General features: G+C 44.2%; 3 protein-coding genes across 31 annotated transcripts in view; 1 reads left to right on the forward strand and 2 right to left on the reverse strand.

Moving 5' to 3' along the window:
• Positions 1-15,135, forward strand: part of TTC19 (tetratricopeptide repeat domain 19) — a 32,161-nt gene extending 17,026 nt beyond the window's left edge. For 4 of the 5 annotated variants that reach the window (XM_055576433.1, XM_055576431.1, XM_055576428.1 and 1 more), the window contains 3 exons: positions 12,663-12,817; positions 13,544-13,706; positions 14,063-15,135. In XM_055576433.1, coding sequence (XP_055432408.1) covers positions 12,663-12,817; positions 13,544-13,706; positions 14,063-14,196 — 452 coding nt within the window. In that variant the 3' untranslated portion in view covers positions 14,197-15,135. Of the gene's footprint in view, positions 1-12,662; positions 12,818-13,429; positions 13,707-14,062 lie in introns of those variants that run through there. The other variant, XM_055576430.1, reaches the window with a different exon arrangement.
• Positions 10,023-10,398, reverse strand: LOC129649229 (cytochrome c oxidase subunit 7C, mitochondrial-like). The gene has a single exon (XM_055576444.1). It carries the CDS (start codon positions 10,328-10,330, stop codon positions 10,139-10,141), a length of 192 nt encoding a protein of 63 aa, XP_055432419.1. The 5' UTR covers positions 10,331-10,398; the 3' UTR covers positions 10,023-10,138.
• Positions 15,136-16,239: 1,104 nt separating the features above from the next.
• The window catches only part of NCOR1 (nuclear receptor corepressor 1), a 115,630-nt gene continuing 106,982 nt past the window's right edge, over positions 16,240-24,887 (reverse strand). For 24 of the 25 annotated variants that reach the window (XM_055576405.1, XM_055576403.1, XM_055576400.1 and 21 more), the window contains 4 exons: positions 23,447-23,500; positions 22,562-22,783; positions 18,919-19,098; positions 16,240-17,287 (listed from right to left, as the gene is read on the reverse strand). In XM_055576405.1, coding sequence (XP_055432380.1) covers positions 17,100-17,287; positions 18,919-19,098; positions 22,562-22,783; positions 23,447-23,500 — 644 coding nt within the window. In that variant the 3' untranslated portion in view covers positions 16,240-17,099. Of the gene's footprint in view, positions 17,288-18,918; positions 19,099-20,452; positions 21,401-22,561; positions 22,784-23,446; positions 23,501-24,887 lie in introns of those variants that run through there. The other variant, XM_055576417.1, reaches the window with a different exon arrangement.

Consider the following 24,887-nt stretch of genomic DNA (forward strand, 5'->3'; position numbering starts at 1 on the left):
ACGTGACTGAGCGACTGACACACTCTCTGGCCTGTCTATAAGGGAAGCATGGTTGGCCTGCGGAGTTGGTCTCCAGATTGTGATTTGTGTGTGTGAAGCCAGCTTTTAATTTTTAACTGCGTATGTATTAAAGAGCTCCCTCAGTGGCTCAGCTGGTGAAGAAACTGCCTGCAATGTGAGAGACCTGGGTTTGATCCCTGGGTTGGGAAGATCCTCTGGAGAAGGGACAGGCTATCCACTCCAGTATTCTGGCCTGGAGAATTCTGTGGACTGTATAATCTATGGGGTCATAAAGAGTCGGACACGACTGAGTGACTTTCACTTTTTGATATTTAGGATGGGATTTAATTTGTCCAGTTAACTAGATACTTGCAAGTCTTGAGCTCCGTTCCTTATGTCTTTCTACAATTGAGCCACCTCAGTGTCTTTCAGCCAGACCCTGGGTATTTCTTGGTAAAAACTGAGCCTGCCCCCACCTGTGCCTTTCTCCTGGGTGGGAATTCTCTCAGGATCTTCCAACCAAGCTCCACCCAGTTTCTAGACCCTGGGTGGGTATTTCCAGGTGTCTTCTCATCCCCACAAAATTTAGCATGCAAAATTAAGCATGGAAAAATGCAAACCTGTGGGCTTACTGAATTCATTCCTTTCATATGCACCTCAGCTGCCTGGGGCCAGTCCTGTTTCCTTGCATCACTCCCTCCCCCCACAGTCACCTTGGGGAGGCGGCAGCACCTGAGGTTTTGGGAGCCCTCGTTCACGTTCGCAGGCTAGAAACCGCGGATGGCTGTGACATTTCTTGTTTATTGATACAAAAGGAGGTATTTTCATTTCACAGAATAAAATTTCAAACAGCATTAAGAAGAAAATAAAGATCACTTATAATCATGCCAAGAATTCTTATTTATTTTTCGGTGTTTGTCTTTCTAGGTTTGTTTTGCCCACTGCCATTTACATTTTAGCAAGCAAGTGAGGGATCACACTGTACTTTGTAACCTGATTTAAAAAAAAAAAAATGTAGTGTATGGGGAAAGCACCTTTTTTCTAGTTGAAAGGAGTCTTGTCAGAGCAAATTAATTTCCCTTGTAAATGTGATTTATCTTTCTCTCAGGAAATACATTCCCTCAGTTTTAAACAAAGCAAATCCATTATCACATTTGTGTGCTTTCAACTGACATAACTAACTTCATCCCAGGAATATATTACTTCAGATCAAAACTTGTTTTCTAATTACTGAGGAAATGCCCTAACAAATTAAGTGAAAACAATATAGTTAGGAGCAGTCTTAATTTTTTACAATACAGAGATTAAATATAAGTATAGAACACAGGCTGAAATGATACCAAAATCTATCTCTGGCTGATAGGCTTCATGGGGGATTTATATTTTATTTGTGCTTTTCTGGATATTTTTCTTTTAAAAATTACTTTCTAATATTACCTGAATAATATAAAAAGTCAAAGAATATTACAACTTAATTTAAAAACAGCAATTTCAAAATAAACATCATTTTCTTTGCCCTGCTTGTTCCTAGTCATTTTGAACTCTTAACCAATTTCTTCCGGTATTTTATTTCTAAATAACATAAAATTATTATTTCTTAAGTTAGTTTTAGAATCTAGTGGCTTGGAAGTGAGGATTTATCACAGATTTGAGACATGCACACTATGAATACAATATAAGCGTGTTAACTGCTGAGCCAAGTAACAGGGCTGTAAATTATAGTTTCTTCTGTGTACAACCTTTGTTTTCCTCCAAAGCCAGTAGGTGACTGGATTTGCTAGGTGTTTTTGTTCTTGATTTTTAATTGGAAAATAATTACAATATTGTGCTGGTCTCTGCCGCCCATCAGCGTGAATCAGCCACAGGTGTACACATGTCCCCACCCCCCAGCCTCCCTCTCACCTCTGTCACCTGTCTTTTATGAATATGGCAAACTCTTCTAACTGGGCTGCTTCTTTACTCCAGATTCCCTTCCTCTCAGTCTCTCCTGGGGCTCTCGTGTGAGTGAGGGAGTGGAGTAGAACCCTGTGGGTCCAGTCAGGTGGGGTGGCCCAGCCTTCTGCTACGGAACGTAAGGCAGTGTTCAGAGCTGACTCCTCAGGGTGGTTTTGCAGTGACATTGCAGGTCAGTCAGCACATCTCAAGGTTGTTGATGAATACTGCACGATTTCTTTAGAAAGGACTGTATTAATTTACATTTTCTGATTCTGTTAATGTATTGCTTTGTGACTTTGGTCAAATCTCTGTTTTTAATCCGCAGAATGGGATTAAGAGTATAATACTTTCTCTTGGGACTGTTAAAAGAATTACACATAAAGCACTTAGGACAGTATGTACTAAAGTGTACTAGGCTATTTTCGACCCTGCTGGTTCTTTGTTGCTGCGCAGGCTTTTCTCTAGTTTCGGCGAGTGGGTGATAGCTACTGTTCGTTGCAGTACACTGGCTTCTCTTGTTGGGGAGCTCGGCTCGAGGCACGTGGGCCCAATAGTTGCAGCTCCTGGGCACTGGAGCACAGGCTTAATAGTTGTGGCGAATGAGCTTAGTTGCTTTACAGCATGCGGGAGCCTCCCGGACCAGGGATCGAACCCGTGTCACCCACATCGGCAGACGGACTCTCAACCACTGAACCACGGGGGAAGGCCTCCCATTTGGTTTTTCTCTTAATTTTCACATGCATTTTAGATCATTTTGTAAGGTTCCCAAAGTGCTTTGAGACTGAATTTTAAGATACTAGTTTGGGGAGATTGCCATCTGAATAAGTTAGCATTTGACTGCTAACAGAAAAAAAAAATTCAACTAAATTGAGTTAAATAGTGAGGACACGATTATGTGTCTGGCAGTTCAGTCAAGGGTGCTCTTCCCACTGCCCCTCGCTGACATTCTCAGTGTGCTGGCTTTCTCCTTGCGCTTCCCTTGTGGGTGAAAAGTGACTGTCAGGTCCCAGGAACCTCACCCAGAAACAGCAGCGTCCAGAGGAAAAGGGAAACTCCTCGGATGTTTCTCTTAGAGGCCAGGTTGTCTCCGCTGGAATCTTTCCCCACCCCGGGGGATTTACCCTTACCCCTTTTGGCTGGGGTGGGTCATGTGGCATTTCTAACCCAGTACTTGGCAAACCAAAGGGGATTACCATGATTGGTTAAAACTGGTCAGGATCCATTCCTGACAGGGTTCAGAATCCCTCTTCTTGAATTACATGAGAGAGTGGCTCCTGACATGAATGAATGGCATCCCTGCTGGCAGAAGTCACTCTGGGCGCGTCTTCCCACTCAGGGCTGCGGGCCGATTTCTTCACAGATGTGATGCTGTTCTGTCACATCTGATTCTCGGTGGACACCTTACTAAACTGTTTGGTTTCAGTTGATATTCACACTATTTCCAGATACAGAATTAACTATTTGGGAAGCCATAGTTCTACTCCTGTGTCCCTTACCCCCCCCCCCTCCTTGTTAAATTTCGTTCATTGGCCATAGTCTCAGGATGGTAAGTAACACCAGTGCTGGACAACTTTGTCTTAAATCTAATTTGGTGTCAAACTGCATGAGTAGCTGTGCTGCATCAAGCTTGCTAGTACTGCTGGATAATACTTAATGCTGATATTTTATTTAGACATTTGCATTTATTTTCTCATGTGAGATCCGTAGTTGATTTCCCAAGCTTGTCATCACAGGATTGTATTAATGTAATAAAATGAGTTGGCATGTTCTCTCTGTTTCCTGGAATAGGTGTGAGGCATTACTCGGAGTGACCTAGTCCTTGGAAATCGTAGGATCTGTGAAACCATCTGGGTCAGATCTCCTTTAGTTATTTTCTGGCACCCTTTTTTCTTCCTTCCTTGGTTCCTTACGCATTTAAGGTGGTTCTGTTTTCTTGAGTTGCTTTCAGTACCTGGGACAGTATCAATAACATAGCTTAAATAAATATCTGTTGAGTAAGTGAACACATGGATGAAAGAATTTTATAATTTTTTTTTTCTGTATTTTCCTGGAAGAAATTTTCTTAGGAATTATATTTATAAAGCATAGCTTAACAATATTCTGTTATGTATTCAAGATCATATTCCTTCCCCAGATTTTCATATTTCAAGTAAAACATTTCTGGAAAGTTGGAGTATTTCTGGTGGCATATTTGGTTTCATGAATTCTTTGAATTGAGCCAGGTTGGAATTCTGGCTTCTCCACTTAGAACAGCAGTGGGACCTCGTCCATGCAAATGACGGGAGAGCCTTCCTCGTGGAGTTGTTGTGGGGGTGAGATGCTCTAGCATTGTGGCCGGGCTCATCAGGGGCTATCAGAGAGTTTGTTAACCTGTCAATTAAGTGGTTTAGCTCTTCTTGTTACGTTTACCCCTCTGAGTTACGAAAGACTTTCCTGACTATACGTGTTTCTTTTTAGTTTTTGTCAGTCTTCTTGACCTTGTCAAAGAGCCAACTTTTGGTTTCATTTTCTAATTTTGTTTGTTTGTTTTCTACCTCATTTGTTTCCACTCTAATCTTTTATATCTCTTCTGCGCGCCATGGGTTTATTTTGCTCTTTTTCTAGTTTCTTAGGTAGAGGATTAATTGCACGATAATTGCTCTATAATGTGGTTTCTGCTGTACATCAATCCTAATCAATCATATATATACATATATATATATATATATACACACACACACATACACACACACGCACACACTCACTCTTGAATCTGCTTCCCAAGACCTTTCTTTTTTAATGTAGCCATTTACAACTAAAAATGTTCCTCTATTATGTTAGCTGCATCCCATGAATTTTGGTGTGTTGTGTTTTTATTTTCATGTATCTCAAAATATTTTCTAATATTTTCTTGTGATTTCTTTTGAGATCTCTTGGATATTTTGGAGAGTGTTGATTAATCTACATGTATTTGTGAATTTCCGAAATTTCCTTCTGTTGATTTTTAGGTTTGTTCCATTATGATCAGAAAACATGCTTTGTATGATTTCAGTCCTTTTACATTTTATTAAGATTTGTTTTATGGCCTGGTACGTGGTCTATCCAGGCTTCCCTGGTGGCTCAGTGGTAAAGAATCCTGCTAATGCAGGAGACACGGAAGATAAGAGTTTGTAGATTCCTGGGTTGGGAAGATCCCTTGGAGAACGGAATGGCAATCCACTCCAGTATTCTTGCCTGGAGAATCCCATGGACAGAAGAAGAGTCCATGGGGTTGCAAAGAGTCGGACATGACTGAGCAGCTAAACAACAACAACATGGTCTATCTGGGAGTGTTGCGTGTGCATCTGAGAGGAGGCGTACTCTGTAAGTGTGTGTCGGGTTTAGTTGGTTTATAGTGTTGTTCAGGCTTCTGTACCCTTGCTGACATTGTGTAGTTGTAGACAATATTTATGTTTTTGTGATTTTTTTCTTTATATATCTATACTGTTTAGAGTCCCAGATTTTATATATATATATATATGCACATAGCTTCATTATGAATTATCCTTTCATCAGAAAAATGATTCTTTTTTGTCCTACTTGAGGTATTTGTCACAAATTTTAGTTTCACATTGTTGACTGTATCTTACTCTTAAAATTTAATTTTGAGCCATTTTGTTTTCAGTATGTTTTGGGGTTCTTTTTTGGCTGTGCTGGGTCTTCCTTGCTGCAAGGGCATTTCTCTAGTTGGGAGGCTCCTCTTTCGGTACGTGGACTTCTCATTGTGGTGGCTTCTCTTGTGGAGCGCTGGCTCTAGGTGCGAGGGGTCAGTAGTTGCAACTCGTGGGCTTTAGAGCGAGTGCTCAGTGGTTGTGACCCATGGACTTAGTTGCCTGTGGCATGTGGGATCTTTCTGGACCAGGGATCGAACCTGTGTTCCCTGAATCTGCAGCCCAGTTCTTAACCACCAGGGCTTCCCTCAGTATGTCTTTTGTAGAAGGCTGTGTTTGGATCTTTTTTTTTTTTTTTAACCTGAGTATTGTTACCTTGTGATAATAAAACCTACTTAAATCTAGAATTGAAAGTGGTATTTGGTCTAAATTTTTGCGCTAAAAGCTTTCCATTTTTGTTATTTCTTGTGTTTTCAAGTCCCTCTTAAAGGGTTGTTTTCCTCACTAAACCTCCTTTTATATTTTGGAAGGAAGGCACATAATATGGTTCTCAGTTCTGTTAAGAGCAACCTAAAATTTCTTCAAGATGTATTTGACTCAGAAAAAAATTTTTTATTTTCAGTTTCCTGTGTAAGATGAGATGACTACAGGGTAATAAATCTGCTACTTTTCCCTAGTTCTCTGCGATCTGGAATTTTGCATCTGGTGGGATTTTTCTGCAGAGAATGCAGAAGCCAACTTATTCACCTTCTTTTGTAAATAACCTGTCTTCTCCTGCCTGGTTACTTTGTAGGCATTGGAAGCTCTTTAGCATAATAAGGTTAGGGGTTGGTCTCTCTGAATTCTGCCTGGTCTTTGGTGAACCTTTTTGGGGTTTTTTGGGACGTGCTGGGTCTCATCGCTGCGTGTGGGCTCTATCGTTGCTGTGGGCAGGGGCTACTCAGTAGTTGTGGTACTCAGGCTTCTCTTGTACATGGGCTCCAAGTTGGCCCGAGGCATGTGGGATCTTAGTTCCCAGACCAGGGATGGAACTTGGGTCCCCTGCATCAGCAGGTGGATTCCTATCCTCTGGACCACCAGGATAGTCCCGGCCTCCCTCTTTTCTTGTTTTATAGTATATAAATATATTGTCTCCTCTTTTCCACTGTGTATTCTGTATTACTGACTTATCCAGAAAAGTCAGTACTGTACTTTTCTTCTTAAAGATTTTATGCAAAAATAGTGGAAACTTTAATAGATACCTGTATGCTTTCCCCTTAGCTTTGGCAAGTCTTAGGTATTATTCATTCGGGTTTTTCATCCCATCTTACAGAAAAGCCTGAACAAACCTTTCGGCCAACCCAGTATTTTACCTGGTCTGGGGGGCTGGGGAAGTTTAAACCCCTTGGTACTTCTGCTTGATGTAACTGTAATCCTGGATTTGGTTTTGGTGTTTATGAATCTTCTGCCTGTTTATTATACTTGTATACATCAGTAAACTATGGGACTAAAATGTTTTTAAACTTTATATGAACAGTGTCTTACTGTACCATTGTTTCTGCAGTTTATTTCTTCACTCATCATATTGCTGAGCTTTATCCACGTTGATACTTAAAGTATGTTATTTTTCGCACAGAGGCCCTATTTGTCATGCTGCGTGTCTGTTCAGAAGAGGTGACTTCCCGTGATTGTTCCTGGGTCGGGGCGGTGGGGGTTTGCCTTTTTTCCATCCTTCAGAGGAGAGATGCAGGCTAGTGGAGGCCCTGATCCTCCGCTGTGGACATGTGCTCACTTCGCCCATCGGTGGACATGGAGGTCCTGCCTCTCTTGCTGTGGGAGTAATGCTGGGACCTGTGTCTCTGTGGACACGCCAGGCTGTTCCCCAGGGGCGTACCGAGGAGTGGGACTGCTGGCCTGCCACACTAGACATTACCAAATGCTTAGCAGTGTGCTTTTACCACTTTATATTTTCATCGGCAATGTGTTGGCATTCTTATTGTGCTATATTTCATTTTAAAATTTTTCCCTTATTTTTTGAAGGGTGTTTTTCTTTTCTTCCTCAATGATTTGTAAATAATTCTTAATATATTTAAGCATCTTTTTTTTTTTTTTCCGAGCATCTATTTTGTTGGTTCCATTCTCTCTTTGTGGTCTTGTTTTTTCACTTTAGGGCATTTGACAGTTTGGGGAATCTTTTGGTATTTTCCTTTATGGTTTGTGCTTTCTGAGTCTTGTTAAATAAAAGCCTCCACTTTCTAAGGTCAGAAAAATAGTCTCTTGTCAAGACTTGGCTTCCACCTGGCACCTTCGGGTGATAGTTTGGTTGTTACAGCTGGGGTCGGAGGGGAGGTGGACATCTAATGGGTATCTAACTAAATTTAAGTTAAACACTGTAATTCACAGAAATTATCTGTCAAAATATCAATAGCCAAAAGTGACACTGTTTGGAAACCATGATCTCCACACATCGCTTTTGACAGTGGTTAGGTGTCCAGATACCTGCAAAATGACTGAAAAATTAGAGAATGCCAGTGTGTCATGATGGGGTCGTGTGTACGGACCTCAGAGGTAAATTTTGCCATTTTTCTTTTTATCTTTTCCTAATGGAGCTTCATAATAATTCTTTGATACTCCATCAACCAGGAATCAACAATAATCCAGAGGAAACCAGTTAACATGCTAATAATAATCCACAAGTAAATAAGTACTTGGTTATTTTCCATTGAGTCTTTCGTTACCTGGAATTTGTTTTTACTGTGGTGTAGGACAATGCTGTTATGTTTTCCTCCCCCAGACTGGGTTTTAACTCAGGGCTGTTTTATTAGCGAGTCCCTTTCTCGCTGGTGTGTAATGACACCTCTATGTTGAGCTTCCAGAGATTCACGTCCTGCTCCTGTGACTTCCGTAGGTAAAATTAATGTGTGGTGTCATCATACCTCCCGTGTATAGTTCATACCTTCTTTTTTCTCTTTCGTTCATTCAACCAGTCAGGAAACACTGGGATGCACATTAGATACTGCTGTAAGTAACACCTGGTCAGTTTCTAGTGGAGGAAAAACAGCAAACATCCACTGAAGTCGTTGCATATCTGAAGATGGCTGAAGAATGGGGATGTAAGCTGAGGGATGAGGGCCAGAGGGGCTGGCGCAGGGCTTGTAGGTGGAGCCCCTGACCTCTGAGGAAGAGTTCCAGCCGGGGTCACTCAGTTATCTTCAGGGGAGGCCTCCTCTTACCATCCTCTTGATTCCCACCTGAGCTGTCTCCATGCTTACGTACTCGGGGTTACAGACTCTTCAGCGGCTTTGAGAAATGAGTCTCTGGCCTGGCTTTGTTCTTCCAGACTCTCAGGTCCGAGCCTGGAAGGGATGACTTGGATTTAGACATCAAATCGAGCATGGTAGGGTGGGGGGGTGTCTGTGATGGGTTTCCATGTGGTCCCTGTCCACCTGTAGCCTCTGGGGTCATCCTAGCTTTACAGGGAGTTCAGATCTACTTCTGTGTCCTGTGTGAGATGAAGAACCCAATTCTGGATTCAGAGACACTCAGGCCACCACACAGCCAGCCAGAACTGGGCCCTGTTTTGTGCTCTCCCCTTTGGGTTTTAGCTCCTTTGTAATTGCTGGCCCTCAGGATTTCCTTCTCTCAGGAGCTCAGCTGTGCAGGTAAAAAGGTATGTGTTATGATTTATCTAATATTTGAAGCAGAAGGGTTTTCAGATTATCTGTCATGTTACTGGAACCAAAACTCCTTCCACTGCCACCATTAGTGGTCTCGGAAAGCACCAGGGTCATTAGTCAGGTGATGAAAGGCAGCCTGGCAGGTCAAGGACGTTCCTGGAGCATGAGCAGCAAATGCCTTTAGCTTCAAAGACCCTGTAGCCTCTCCCAGATTATTATTGCTGGGTACCTGTGCTTGAGTTCTCCCAAATCACTGATGGAGCCTCTGCATTTATGCAAGCCTGATTTGGTGCAGATAGAGTACACTGAGTCATTCTCAGCATTCCTGGAATAAAAGCTGCTTGGTGCATTTATCCTTAGTGCATTTGAAAATTCAGGTTGCTTGTATTTTGACTAAAGATTTCTTTGGTGAATCTTTTTCATAGACTGATTTTAGGTTACCTCATCTTTTTCTCCTAGGAATGATTTGTGATAAAGAATTACTTATAATTAAAGTCTGAAGAGATAAATACACTTCCCTCCCCTCAGATTTGAATAGCCTTTGGGGGCAGCGGTTTCTCTGCTGTCAGTAGGTTTCTTTGGTGTGTGACTTCTAGTGGTGTTTGTTTATATTGGTATTTCAAAGCAGCATGTTTTAATTGTTATTAGAAAAAGGAACTCTGGTACTTTACTGAGGTATGAACTTAGCAGTGTGCTGGTGGTCTCACTATGGAGTCTTTATTTCTCCCTTTGTCCTATATTTAGAGGTGTATGTTAAAAATTTTGTTACTATGATCAGAATGTACTGTGAATTTAAAATGTATTTTTTTTTTATGCTATAAGTTTATTTACAAACATCTAGGATGCTGAGTTCAAGGGATTGATCCTTTTAAGAGACTGCACCTCTTAATATGCTTCTCTTCCTATCTGTCTCATGGATTACTTTTTAAGCAGTTGGTGTCTGATGATAAAGAAAGGTGCAGCAAATCCAGACCCAAAGAACAAAGTCATCATAGCTAGTAATCTCCACTTGTTTTCCACTGAAAATGGTATATTCTTCCCTGGACCCTCCTCATAGTGGCTCCGACGAACCACTGAGGTTGTGAACCTCCGGATGCTCTGTCCCAACATAGCGCTGTTGGACGCTCTACAAAAGATCCGGAGACAGGAGGCGGAAGAAATGGTGGCTGCAAACCTACCGCTCCTTACCTCATGACCTTTGTATTTTCTTAATGAAATATTAACAGCTAAAATTTACCTCATCAGTTAATTCCTTCTAAAAAGCTTTATCTTTTCTGCCATTCTAGTTTAATTACCGTCACTGGTATCAGGTGTAATAATTTTCCACTAGAATTACTTGTCCCTTTATTCTTATATTTTTGAGTTACAGTATTGAACATATATTCTAATTTTAAAGTATACAGAGTATACTTTTTTTAATGTAGAAATATTTAGAGAGAATTAGCACATGTTCCAGTAATGAGTCAGCAGTCATTCTTGAAACAGTTTTCAGAACTGGAATAATGTACATGTTATTTTGTGATGGTTTCGATGTGTGGTAAACATCTTTGTCTTGTTCTCCAGGAGTGCAGATCTTAGTGTCTGTAGGTGTTGTGACTCTTCGGCCTCCTTGGACCTGTGTCGGTACCTGGGGGGCACAGAGCTTCTCTGCCTGGGCCTTTCTCCACGCTATTATCCCCCAATAGTGTGGATCTTAAACTGCTAATTTTATAAGCTTTTTGCTCAGCATTTAAAGAGTGCTCCTAGTGAGATCTATTTTTATTGCTTCAGCATTTCCTTTTAATACAGAAAAATGGTTTCTTAAGTGATATTTATTTGGTGCCATCTTATGTTTTGCTTTTTTATATTAGTTATATTTATCCATAAATTTTTATGTGCTTTTTGTTTAAAAATAATTTAAAATTTGTAAGGTGATCTATTTAAAACTTGGTTTGGTTTTTACCATTTGCCTTTTATATAACTAGGTTAGAGTAAAAACTTTGGGTTTTTACTAGAAGCAAAGTTTTATTTTCACTTTTACCTTCTGAGATTATTTTTATAGATTATTTGCATTGTTTTATTTAAACTATCCCCTCAGTAACTGATCATATGGTTATTTGGCAACATCGTCATCTTTAAAGTCTATGCACCATTTAAACTTGGAAGATAGGGAAGGAGTTGTATTCAGTGTGGTGATCCCTTTGTTGGTAAACAGACCCGTCTGCACCCCTTCACGTGGGCATCCAGTAATCGTGCTCCGTGAGGTTACCCGAGGGAACCTCTGAGTCCTTCATGTGAACGTTCCCCTCCGCCAAGCTGTCTGCACAGCGCCCTTCCCGCCGGCTCACCACCACTCGCGTGCTGTTTGTGTCGCGGCTCCAAGGCCTTTACTTGGCCGACTGCTGCTAGCTGCTGGTCCCCAGGCCCTGCTGTCTGGCTCTTCTTTTCCAGATATGGTACGTTGGAAGCTGCCATACATTGCAGCCTTTATTACTGTTCTTCAAAAAACAGATTAGCTGTTCTTTAAATTGGGTTATGATGCTCCATCCCAGGATTCTGAGTGTTCTCTGGTTCCTTTCTCTGTGCTGTTTTCATACCAGAAAATTTTATTGGCCCTAGGCTTTTTGTTGTTGTTCTAGGAGTTTATCTTCACCTGGTTCATGCTAGATAATACTAGTTTCAAACTAAAAATAATAATCTTAAAAGGTATGGAAAAGTTCATTACTTATGTTACAATAATTGTGACTTATAAGAAATATCTATTTGGTCATTCAGATGATGAAAACGTCTCATACATTATTGGTCTTTGTTCATCATAGTTCCTGCCTCAGAACTCCCCAGATCCTTCACATTTTCCTGAGTGTGGAGTGTGATTTAGCTTACTGTTAAAGCACAGAGGCTGGTCGCCAGTGGAGCCAACCATGTGGTTGGAGGGTTGGAGCCTTCAGTCTTACCCCTGACTGGGATGGAAGGTGACTCAGCTGCCAGCGCTTTAATAAACACCACAGGGGATGGGGCTTGGGGCTCTTCTGGAGGGCACAGGGACAGTGGCACCTGGAGAGGGCAGGAAGCCCCTCCCCCACACCTCACCTGTTCCTGAGTTGTATCCTTATAAAAACAGGTGATCTGTGAGCCACCCTAGCAAACTGATTGAACCTGAGGGGAGGGGTCCTGGGAACCTCTCATCTCCAGGTGACACCCTGGACCGCTGTCTGGAGTGGGGTGGGGGCTTACCTGGGGACTCTGGGTAGGTGGTGTCAGGGGAGTTGAATTCTTGGATACACCTACTTGTTGGTTTGGCAAATCCCCCCTTCCCCACACACACTTGGGTCCAAGAGCCAGTGTAGATGTTAATATTAAGTATAGGTCAGGAGGACTGGTTTAGTGTCCGTGTTCAGAGCACTTGCCCCCCCCTTCTGGTTGTTGCTCGTTGCACCCAACACTGCTTGTGTTTCCTTCTCAGCTGACGACAAGGCCAACACACGGCTCCTTCTGGGCATGTGTCTGGACACCTACGCGCGCTACCTGCTCTTCTCCCAGCAGCCATCTCAGGCACAGAGGATGTATGAAAAAGCTCTGCGGATTTCTGAGGAAATACTTGGAGAAAGACACCCACAGGTAAGGGGGGCAGCTAAAAACAGCAGGCGTCTAAGACAAAGGTTTCAGAATCCAGAATAGGAAATGCGGACAGACCCTCAGGAGAGAGGGCCCTGTTGCATCCACTCCCCCCGCCCTCCGTTTAAGGAAGGGTTCGAGGCTGCCAGGGAGGTACTGGATCTGCCCAGAGGTCTCCATGTGCACTGGTTTGCCATAGGATGGGTCACATCCTGTCACTACTTTTTGCTATGTTTATTTGCTGCTGCTTTTTTGACAAATTAATAAGTAATATTCATCCTGCTACCTAGTTTCCAGGTTTGTATCAATTTCCAGAGGGTCAGATTGCTGCTGTGCAATGTGAATGATAAATGCACCTGACTTACAGAGGCGGACACCTGACCCCCAAGGGGTGCCGCTAGAAAAGACAGCCCTTCAGGGCATCAACAGAACACCAGACACTAGGGCTATGGAAAGTAAAGAGTTGCTCAGTCACATCTGACTCTTTGCAAACCCCATGGACAAGTCTATGGAATTCTTCAGTCCAGAATACTAGAGTGGGATGCCAGGATGCCAATTCCCTTCTCCAGGGGATCTTCCCACCCAGGGATTGAACCCAGGTCTCCTGAACTGCAGGTGGATTCTTTACCAGCTGAGCCACCAGGGAAGCCCAAGAATACTGGCGTGGGTAGCTGTTGTTTTCTCCAGCGAATCTTCATTTGCAAGCAGCAGCTGTTTTCTCCCGTGTAGACCATCGTGCTGCTGAATGACCTGGCTACTACCCTGGACACACAGGGCCGCACTGACGAGGCCTGTGTTCACGCACAGAGGGCATCAGACCTGGCGAGGCAGGTGGAACACCCTGAACTGCATGTGCTGCTCAGCAATCTGGCTGCAGTCCTGACGCACAGAGGTGCGGGGTGCCCATCAGTGGGTCGGGAACTTGGGTGGTGGGCTGAGAGGGTGGGCAGTGAGGCCATGGTCCCTTGTTTCTGGAGTGCTCTGCAGGCTCCTTGTTGGCATGTGGACAGCTCGATGTATCCTCACGAAGCTCTGCCCTCTGCTCAGAAACCTGCAGGGACAGATCCCTTACCCGAACCTCTATCAGGGAAGGGCTCCCTGAGGTCCGGGTGTCCCATGGTCATAGCTTGTCTCACACCAGGTCTCACACCGTGAACTAGAGCTGTCCCATCGCACGTGCTTTCTCTTGAGAACATTTCAGAATCACGATGAAACATGCATTTTCTCCCTTCTCTCGGGCTGTTCCAGAACTGTACGCACAAGCAGAAGAGACCTATAGGGAAGCACTGAGGCAAGCGGAGCTGAAGAGAGACGAGGCTTCTGTGCAGCACATCAGGGAAGAGCTGGCCGAGCTGGCAAGAAAAAGCAGACCTTTGTCATGACTACTGATACCTCTGTTCCAGTCCTGGCAGCTCCCAATCAGTGGCTTAAATCCTCTCTCCGTAACATGCACGTCCCCTCAACTAAGCCTCGGTGGAGGACAAGCTGTGCTGTTTGTTTTGGACACCCCCCACCCTCCCTCCCCTGACTGTTTCTAAGGACCGTTGTCAGGCGGTACTCTGTTTTAATGGATGGTTGGGGAGGTGCTGAACCGTGCCTGGATAAGAGGGGCCAGTGTTCATCTGGGGTGGTGGCATCTCTACTATTAGGTTTTGGTTCATTGATTTGCTGCTATGTCTTATTTTATCAAGACCTGGCAGAACAGAGCTACCAATCTCATGATGGTGAGTTGCTTTCTCTTATTCTCGATATCATGATGACCACTGTGGGATTTAATGCATAAAAAAGTAGTATCTTGGTTGCTACAAAGCATTAGACGTGAAGCATTAAAGTGGGAATCGGGCACTTGGAAGTAGTAGCGTGCCCTTTATTTAGATTATACATAAAAGTTGACTGCGTGTTTTTGTATGTATCTGGTTGTAGACCACTGTGAAAAAAGGAAGAAAAGGAATGGCAATTCCTACGGTCCCTCCCCTCTGGACCAAGTCACAGGGCAGAGCTGTCTGAGGGCTGCCAAGTCCCCTGACTCAGAGGGGAACCCTGGGGGTATTGTACTGACAGTAATGGGGCCATAGAGGAAGCACTGCCTGGACCCCAGCCCTAGCTCTCAGTCTGAGTTTCTTCTCAGTCTCCCCGTGGGGGTCTTTGGACTCTTTCAGCCCTGGGAGAAGGTCAGTGTGGCCTAACCTGGATGGTGTGTCGAGAGCGTTGTCCCTGCCTTGGGGCAGCCCTGCAGTCCCTCTGGTGTGGGGGCGGGGAGGATGAACTAGTGCCTTTGGCTCCTGTGTACACGAGGAGGATCCATTCCTAATAAACCAGGAGACGCCACAGCAGTATTGTATGTATTCAATACTGAAGTTTTTTGAGTTTCTCATAAAAAGTCATTGACTCTTTAGAATTAAAAATACAGGAATTAGGCTCAAATCAGAATCTTCTATTAGAATAATCTTCTATTTTGCTGATGTAAGCATCTTCTCATTGTCTCACCAGGTTAATTCCTTTAATCAAGTTTCAGTGCAACCTGGTTGTAACTACTCACCTTCAGCATCTAGTGTGCGTTTACCTTTTCACAGTTGCATGAGTTGCTGAAAGGGAGGTATTCTTTGCTTCGCATGTTTTACCGAGGAATTTCTCCCCCTTAGTGACACGGTCGAGTTTGCAGAGAGCCTGTCTGTACGGTTCCCTGCACTGAGGCCCCAGAGCAAGGAGGACTAACCACCACTGACTGGGCTGAAGTCAGAGGCCAGCTGCCCAGGCAGCAGTGCCCTGACCACCCCACCCGAAGCTTATTTTGAGCTCACTTCCATGTGGGTGCAGCCACAGGCCTCAAGAGGTATTGGCTAGCATTCCTGTCCTTCTTGCTTTTTTAAAACATGGGCAAAATTCTGAACCTGCGTCCACACCTATTAAACAGGGACTAGATGCCAAGGGATGGGAGGGTCTCAGTCACTACAAAGGAGGCTTGAGGACTAATGTTGAAAAACTCAGGTCTAGTTTGGAGTCTGTAAAGTCCTAGGGTTTATCATCTTGAGAGATCTCTTTCCTTTCTAAACACCTCCCCAAACCATTAGCATCCATGCGCTGCAGAAGGATGCGCCAGTGCTATGCTTGAGTGTATGAAAAGAATTTAATGAAGATTAAGACTGGTCCTCCAGTACCAGTCTTTTAAATTGTTTGCTCCTTGAGATTCAGTGAAATGAAAACATTTGATGACAAACGCCCACAAGGAATCGAAGTGAAAGTATAAGCACGAGGCAGCATGCAGCGGAAGGGCCGTCTGCTTCTCCTAAGCCCAGGAGAGCCGAGACACACAGCCGAGAGGCTCCGTACCAGGTGTCACCTTCCAGCTCGGCCAGTGACACATCAGCTAACCTGAGACACCAAAGCCTTCAGTCACAATCATCTACTGTAGCTATGGACAGGTGGACAGGGCAGTCAGATTTATTTCCAAACCAAAAGCTTTGCTGCATCAAATGCAGGCAAATACCCAAGGTGGGGTTAATTACCAGTGTGCGTAACAGCAAGGTACGTACACCTCAAGCCTTTAAAATGTTAGAAACTGAACTAGAACAATATCCATGCAGTACTGTTTTCAGTGCTTCTAATTTTAAAAAAAAGCCTGCCCTGGAAATTTACAATATGGCAGAATTGTTTCTCCCTTAGACCCTAATACGTTAATGTACAGATTTTATGGCCGCGTCTGTTAAAAATCTAAACATCTCCACAAGATTTTAAACATCACCGGGAATCTGAGCTTAGGAGGAGACAAAATTGGATAAAAGTACAATGCCCGTGACAGCCAACACCATGGAACTGGGCTGTATGACGTTGTTTGGAAGGCAAGGGTTAAAAAGGTAGACAAGAGATTTCTTAAAAATCACCCCCAAGTTGATGTGCTGATTGAACATAAGTACACCAGATACTACAGCGCGGGGAACACTGCAAAAAAGGTCCTCTATTTACAGAGTGATTAGAGACATCATGGTTTCTTTACAAACAGATGTAAGAACAGGAATTATCCGCTTTTTAAAAACTCTACATGGCGACCCTCCACTATTACTATAATCCACGGAACTGCCTGTATCAAGGCAGAGTTCTCCAAACCTTATTTGACCCCAAAATGAATTTCCATCGTCTCTTTACCGTCCATGGTCCAGGCTCTCCAGAAAAGTCTCTGGGCATAAATCCTAGGCGGGCAGGCATCGGGCCTGCAGTTAGAAAGGAAGCCACCAGAAACTGGAGCCCCCCCCCCCCCCCCCCCCACCCTGGGACCCCTGCCCACAGGTCAGTCGTCGCTGTCAGACAGTGTCTCGTACTGTGCGGACAGCAGCGGGGCCGGCTCCCGCTCCCAGATCCTGCTCGGCTGGTGTGGGGCAGCTGGGTTGGCCGAGGTGGGAGTGCAGGCGACGGGCGCGGGGGGCGTGCTGCTGAGCATCCGCATGGTCAGGGGGTTGTAGGGGAACTGTGTCGAGCCTGTGGAGAGAGGTGAGCACATCTGAGCGGGGCGTGGGGTCGGGGCAGAACAGACCTCCCTGCTGCGCCGTTCCCAAGCAACCAACCGTCCAGAAGGACACAAAGCCAGTGAGTACTCGAGGCTGGGCTGCTGCTGAATCCAAGTGGAACTCCTGGATTTTTGGCTCAAACTAAGACTCTGGTAACACAGGAGGAAGCAGGAAGTTTGGGGACAAGGGCCCAGCTGGTCAGGGGCAGACAGACCCAGGGACAGGCTTCAGAGGGGGACACACACAAGCCTCACAACAGCACCACACCTTCTGCCAATGCCTAGACCGTGTCATTGTCTCCAGGAAGCCACCTACAATCTAAGAAATGCTAAAACCAGAGCACACACCACAGCATCAAAGAGACAAGAAGAAAGAGTCATTGGCCTAGGAAGTTTTCAAACCAGTAAGCCCCCACTCTGCATGTGGTGGAATAAACTATAAAGTGATTAAGTGTATCTTAAATTATGTTTTATAATACCAATAAGAAATTTGCATTGTGCCCTCCTTTAATTACAGATTTTTTCATTGCTCTATTTGTGGAGTTAATTCCTCTGAAAAGCACAGATGAAACTCTAAAATCCACAGCAACTATCCCAGTTTTACTTTAAAAAATTGTTCATTTTCAAGATGACCGTTATAGTGGAAGTGTTCATTACTCAGTCACGTCCGACTCTGTGACCCCATGGACTAATAGCCCACCAGTCTCTGTCCATGGTATTCTCCAGGCAAGAATACTGGCGTAGGTAACCATTCCCTTCTCCAAGGGACATTCCCGACCCAGAGATCGGAAAACCTGAGTTTCCTGCATTGTAGGCGGATTCTTCACAGTCTGAGCCACCAGGGAAGTCCACCATTATTATCATGGTTATTCGTAATTTTTAAAAGGTTACAAAATGGGGACTTCCCTGGTGGACCAGTGGTTAAGAACCTGCTTCCAATGCAGGGGACTCAGGTTTGATCCCTGGTCAGGGAGTCAAGATGCCATAGGTCAACCAACTGTGTGCAGCCCAACTGCTGAGAGCAGGCAACAGCTAGACAGGCTGCTACACCGCAATAGGAAGCCCTGCACTGCAGCAATGAGAGAGGAGTCCAAGCACCACAACCAGGACCCAGTGCAGCCAAAGAGAAACAAAGCTTATAAATAGTCATAAAAGGACAAACGTAAAAACAAAACTCTAGGATATTTTTAGTCTGTAAAGACAGTCTACAGAGGGGTGCCAGCTTTCTTCCGTGTTTGGCTTCAATTCCCATTAGCTCCTAAGAACTTTCTCCGAGGACATCTGTGCAGAAGGTGTGGGAGAGCTGAAGCCACAGGCCCCAGCCAAGCACCTGCGTCAGGTGCCGCTGCCGGCTCTCCACAGGTGCAAGGGGCCTGAGGGCAGCTGTGCTCACAGCTCTTCCTCTCTGCTGGTAATCAAATTTGCATTCTTAAAATTTTTTAGATTATGTAAATTCAGTTTCTGTTAAGAACAGTGGAACCCTTTAACCATACCACATAATGGAAAGCATTTTCCTAACAGAGCATCTGATTTTAGGAGCATCGCTAACCAAGGCCCTGACGTCAGCTGCATGCAGACCTGCACCCTGGCAGCAGCCCCTCACCTGTCGAGGAAGGTCTGTCCTCCCAGGCCCAGCCCGGCGTCTGCCTGTGGTAGTCCCCTTCTGAGTGCACAGAGGAGACGGATGAGGGCCGTTCCGCTCCCAGGTAGCCCTGCCCCGGGACAGGTGATTTCGATTTCCTGCTGTTAGCCTTGCTGAGCAGCTTTGGTTTGCAAACTCCTCCTGAAAGTGGAATAAACTGTCATTAATGACACATAGTAGTCACATTCACAAACTGAAAGTGCACCCCAGTGCTGCTGACCATCTGCTGCAAGAGAAAGCAGGATGGAAGCATGAAGAATCCAGACCCTGGTAACATACAAGAGAGAGCCAGAACTCACTCGCAGCAACTAAAGTCAAAGGGGGAATGTCTGTCCTCATGCCATAAACTCAGAAACAGGTTAACCAAGAAACTAACATTTCTGAAACATCATTTCTTTCTTGGCCTTGGAGCACAAAACTGCTAAGAAACCGAAAACTGTTCGACAAAAATCTTAAATCCTCACTATCTCTGCCCTCATCAATCTACAGAAGAGTGAAGAGAGGAAGGAGAAAATCTGCACAAGAGAAGCCCATTCAAGCTATTGGACATCAGCTGGGCCGTGCAAGTCAAGGAAGCTCTTTCTGCTTCTCCAGGCTGTTTAGTTGGTTTGCAGGCCTGGGAAGCCCCAACTGGGCTCTCACACAGAACATTACAAGGATCTCAGATGAGATCAGAGCCCAGGTCAGCAGCCCCAGCAGAATGGTTTCAACCTGCCCCCAATCCTTGGGGTACAGAAAAAAGGGAGAAAAAGCATTTTCTACCCCTCTGTCTGGAGAGAGAAGAAATGCAAGTCCTTGGTGATAAAGAGGACAATATAACACAACAGAAAATGGGGGTGGGGTGTACTTCAAACACTGGGGAAAACTTGACAATACATGATGGCCATTTACAAAAGAAGCTCAAAGAGATCACCAAAATGAATGAGGCTTATGAAAAGGCTTATTAGGAAGTCAAGCCATGAAGGAAAAGGAGACACTGGTGCAAAGGAAAAATTTGAGAGTGAAAGCAACAGAAAAAGGATCAAGATGATTAAAACAATGAGAAGGTAACAGAGTACAAAAACTATCCAGCGAAAAGGCAACTTTCTCAAATGGAGAAAATAACTAAGGAACATGTGATAGAATTTTTTCCCTTGAACACAGAAACTGGGAAGGTGCACACACCCTCTGGTGATCAGGGAATCGACACAGGCTGAAGAACACTAACACACTGATGGTACTTACTGAAGTTGAGGAAAAAAGGATTCTTTGGGCAGATAAAATGTCATCACTAAAAAAAAGGGAGGTGGTGGGGGAACCTAGTCTTACTTCTTACACAACAATGAACACCAGAAGAAATACAACCATGTTTACAGGAGGTTTTGAGAAAAGTATGTGTCTTAATAGTAGGTTGGTGCAAACGTAATTGCAGCTTCAGACCGTGAATTTTAAATCATTATAACTAAGCTCAAACAGATCTTTATTAATTAAAATAGGAACCCTTACAATCAACACATTTTTGCCATTGAGAAGTAAGTTTATTTCTGCAGCATAAAAATCTGTACTTTGTGATTCAACGAACTCTTGGAAAGCATTTTCTGCATCTTGCTGGTTGTAGAAGCCTTTTCCCTGCAAAAAGTTATCAGGATGCTTGAAGAAGTGGTAGTCAGTGGGCGAGAGGTCGGGCGAATATGGCAGATGAGACGAAACTTCATAGCCCAGTTCGCACGTCACAGAACCAACGCTTCAGAAGCTGAAGTCAGGCTTCGTGCAGAATCGGGCCCTGCTTACCACTGCCAGTTGCAGGCGCTGCACTTTTCGGTGCGTCTCATCGATTTTCTGAGCGTACTTCTCAGATGTAATGGTTTCACCCGAACTCAAAGCTGTAGTGGATAAGACGGACAGCAGACCATCAGTGACCAGGACCTTTCTTTGGGTGCAAGTTTGGCTTTGGGAAGTGCTTTTGGAGCTGCTTCTTCCAACCACTTAGCTGGTTGTTGCTGGCTGTCATATAAAACCCACTTTTCATTTCATGTCACAATCCAAGAAATGGTTCATTGTTGTATCGAATAAGAGAAGACAACACTTTAAAACCATTTTTTTGCAGCTCATATGGCACCCACTTATCCAGCTTTTTTACTTTTCTAATTTGCTTCAAACAGCTGTAGAATGGTCAACACTGAGTTCTTTAGCAACTCCTTGGGTGCTTGTGAGAGGATCAGCTTCGATGATGGCTCTCACTTGGTTGTTGTCAACTTGGGGTGGCCGGCCACGATGTTCTTTATCTTCAAGGCTCTCATCTCCTTTGCAAAACTTCTTGAACCACCACTTATACTGTATATTCATTAGCAGTTCCTGGGCCAAATTCATTGTTGTGAGTTGTCTCCACTGCTTTATGACCCATTTTGAACTCGAATAAGAAAATCGCTTGAATTTGCTTTTTGTCTAACACCATTTCCATAGTCTAAAATAAACATAAACAGCAAGTAACAAGTCATTAGCAAAAAAACTTAAAGAAGTGTGCATTAAAATGATGTATAATGTAACCACATTTAAGAAAGTATTCCAACATCGAACAGCAAATTTCAGCCATGCAAAAACTAATTACTTTTGCACCAACCTAGTATTGTAATACAGTATTGTAATACCTGTCAAACCGTTAAACAAAGGCAGCCAAGAAGACCTTCTCGAGCAGGAAGGACCTCAGGACACAGCAGCCTTTTTGAAAAAACAGGGTATGAAACCTCACCACCAAGAAATGCCATGATAAAAAGACTACACAACAAGGAGAACTCTGTAAATCACCAATATTATAACTTAAAACACACACACACACATTTAAAATCAATAAAACTTGAAGGTTAGAGCAGAAATTAGAAGACAAATGTCTCATCTTTGAGAGCAGGAAGTGAATTTATATTGTCCTAACGTTAACATATATAGGGAAAAACAAATAAAACCACTCATCTCTTTTAATCATTTTCTTATCCTTAGTGAAATCTTGTGTGTGACCATAACAGTGTGACCATAACAGGAGAACAAACTTGAAATGTTGCTGACCTTCAGTTTATTTTTAAGGCATAAGAGAGATTCTCAACAGATTAAGAAAAAAGGTTATATATTAACATAAAGCATAGAGTCATGGTTTTTTGTGTGCTTATAACAGGATGTGTAATGACCTCATTCCAATAAGCTACCCATTTTAACACTAGCTTTCTATACAATGTGATTGAAAGGATTTTTTCCCCTTATTTTTTTCTGGGGCTTAAAATTCTTTTATATGGGGCCTGTCACTTTTATCACAATAGCAAGTCACTTTGATTCAAAAGCAGAATATGAAATTGTATCAGTATTACAATTACAATGTATGCACACAGATAAGGACTAGATGAAAACAAAAACACTGATACACTGGAGGGTGACATTCTGGGTAGAAATTTTCTTTTTTTTTTTTTTAGAAATTTTCATCCTTTTTATGTCACTTATAACATGTCTGAAGAGGTTGAAAAAACATTGAGGTGACTGAGCACATAAATGTAATCTCTTCATGACCCATCAGAACCTGGGGTGTGGACTGGCTTTTTCTTGGGAGACATGGTGAAGAGCACAAAAACGAGCCCCTTACCTGAGTGAGGTGATGGGTCCCCTTCCTCCCTCCGGGTCTCGCCGCTGGTCACCACTGAGGTGCTGGCGCCCCCAGGCCCCACTGCCACCGGCTGGGGTATGACCACCCCGTGATCCTCCACTTTGTCGTCAAAGCTCCCCATGAGCGCCTTCCGGATGATGTCCTCCAGCCCGAGGTTACTGGCAGGGTCAGCAAAGGAGTGGCCTCTGGAGCTCACGGAGCCTGCAGGAGACGGCACAGCACCTGCCTGACTCTGAGGGAGGATGGGAGCAGGAACCGCCCAGGACACACGGCCTGGCAGTGTTGACAGCACAGCCCCACAGAGGCGGCTAATCCCCTGAGAGCATGCGCTTTCCTGTGTTAAATCAGGCACCCATTGGTGTGAAAGTTGCTTGACGGTTTTCTTCTCTTTACATTTTAGCTCAATAGTTTTGATTCTCTGTTCATTTATGTTTTCAACAAGTACTTGCTGCTGCTAAGTCACTTCAGTCGTGTCCGACTCTGTGCGACCCCATAGACGGCAGCCCACCAGGCTCCCCCGTCCCTGGGATTCTCCAGGCAAGAACACTAGAGTGGGTTGCCATTTCCTTCTCCAATGCATGAAAGTGAAAAGTGAAAGTGAAGTCCCTCAGTTGTGTCCGACTCTTAGCAACCCCATGGACTGCAGCCTACCAGGCTCCTCCATCCATGGGATTTTCCAGGCAAGGGTACTGGAGTGGGGTGCCATCGCCTTCTCCGCAACAAGTACTTAGTGACCCTCAATTCACTTTTTACTGTGACTGCCTCCGTGTCCCTCCATGACTAAATGATGTTCCTGGCATGCAGCCATTACGCAATGCCTATTTGCTGGACTGACTGCTACTGTATGGGTTTTCTGAATCTTACCTGAGGTGGTGACTGCTGGCAGATTAAAGATCTCAGTTCCTGGCTGAGCAGCTGCTGTATTTAAAACAAACATTCAAGTTAATTAACTGAGATGTGATGATCACCTACATGGAAAAAGAGAAAGTCTCCAAAAAAATTCTATGGTAAATTAACCTTATTTTCCATGATCAACTTTATTTTTTACCAAAGTTGAAGAGAAATAATTACTTTTTTAAGGAAATCAGAACAGGAGTAATACAGCCCAGGAAGGAAAGGACCTTTTGCAGCGCCAGAGAAACACACATAGGAAAAAGCTGGCTTCAGGACAGGAACCCAAGCTTCCAGGGAAGAGTCCCTGCCAACAGCCAGGTGTGAGATTAGATCCTGGGGAGAATGCCCCCGTGAAAGGAACAAACATGACCATGTGTCCCTGCTGCAGTTGCCAGGGTGAGGCAGAGATCCTGCCTGTCGGTTCTGTTCATTTCTGCTAACTATGCAGTCTGTCATTTGCTCAATTTGAATGACAGCAGCTTGGACAACCTGGGAACTACTTGTAAAGCACTGTGCCCAAAATGGAAGAAGTTTGGGAACAGAAACCGTGTTTCTATCATGCCTTCCAACTCAAGGTTGGGAACTTGAAAGAAAAAGAATCCAGGAAGTAAGTTAGTAGCCAAACAGTGTCCCGGAAAAGAGTGGCCCTGCACCAGGGAGAAGGCCTGTCCACGCAGATTGGGGTGAGGGGGCCTGGATGCTGACTCCTGGGACAGGGAGACTGGGGGGTGGGGAGGAGGCGCCTCACTTATGGATCAGGGAACAGTAAACCGACTGAACCTGAAATAGCACAAGGGGGTAAGGAGGGCCTTGTAGTTCTCATAGAAACCTGGAGAACAGGACTCATTCATTTCACAAATACATACCATTATTTGTGAAATGATACAAGCCATACACAATACAAGCCATTACAAGCCATACAAATACAAGCCATTATTTGGCTGAATAAGAAAATCATGTTCTTATTGGTCAAAAATGGTCAGATGAAGACAATTTCATATTGTTCAACCAACAACAACATACTGGACTTAAATACACCCTGTGGGGTTCAGGTTAGCAGGTACTTCCTGAGGCCCTCAGAGCAGAAATCACCTGGGAGCTGAGTGAAATGCCCATTCCCAGATCCCCGCATCGCTCGGGACCAACGGGAGTAAGACAGGCTTACTAGAGGACATGATCGTTCCTCAGAGGTGGGGAAAGGCAGTTCTATAGTGCTGGAGGCAAACCAACATCTCAGAGGCCTGCTGAGCAAGACCGGGCTTCTGAGGAGACACAAAAATCAGCCAAAGGAGCAGAGGAAGAAACTGGAAACAGCAGTATTGAAAACCAAGGGAACAGAGCATTTCTGGAAGGGGTAAGTTGTTCACTAGTGTTAACAACAGCAGAGAGAAAAGAGTCGCTAAGTTTAGAG

Source organism: Bubalus kerabau, chromosome 4, assembly GCF_029407905.1.
Source record: "Bubalus kerabau isolate K-KA32 ecotype Philippines breed swamp buffalo chromosome 4, PCC_UOA_SB_1v2, whole genome shotgun sequence".
NCBI lineage: Eukaryota > Metazoa > Chordata > Mammalia > Artiodactyla > Bovidae > Bubalus > Bubalus kerabau.

Bases quoted from the DNA above. Each gene is read 5' to 3' on its own strand.
- LOC129649229 (XM_055576444.1), bottom strand. From the start codon at position 10,330: ATGTTGGGACAGAGCATCCGGAGGTTCACAACCTCAGTGGTTCGTCGG.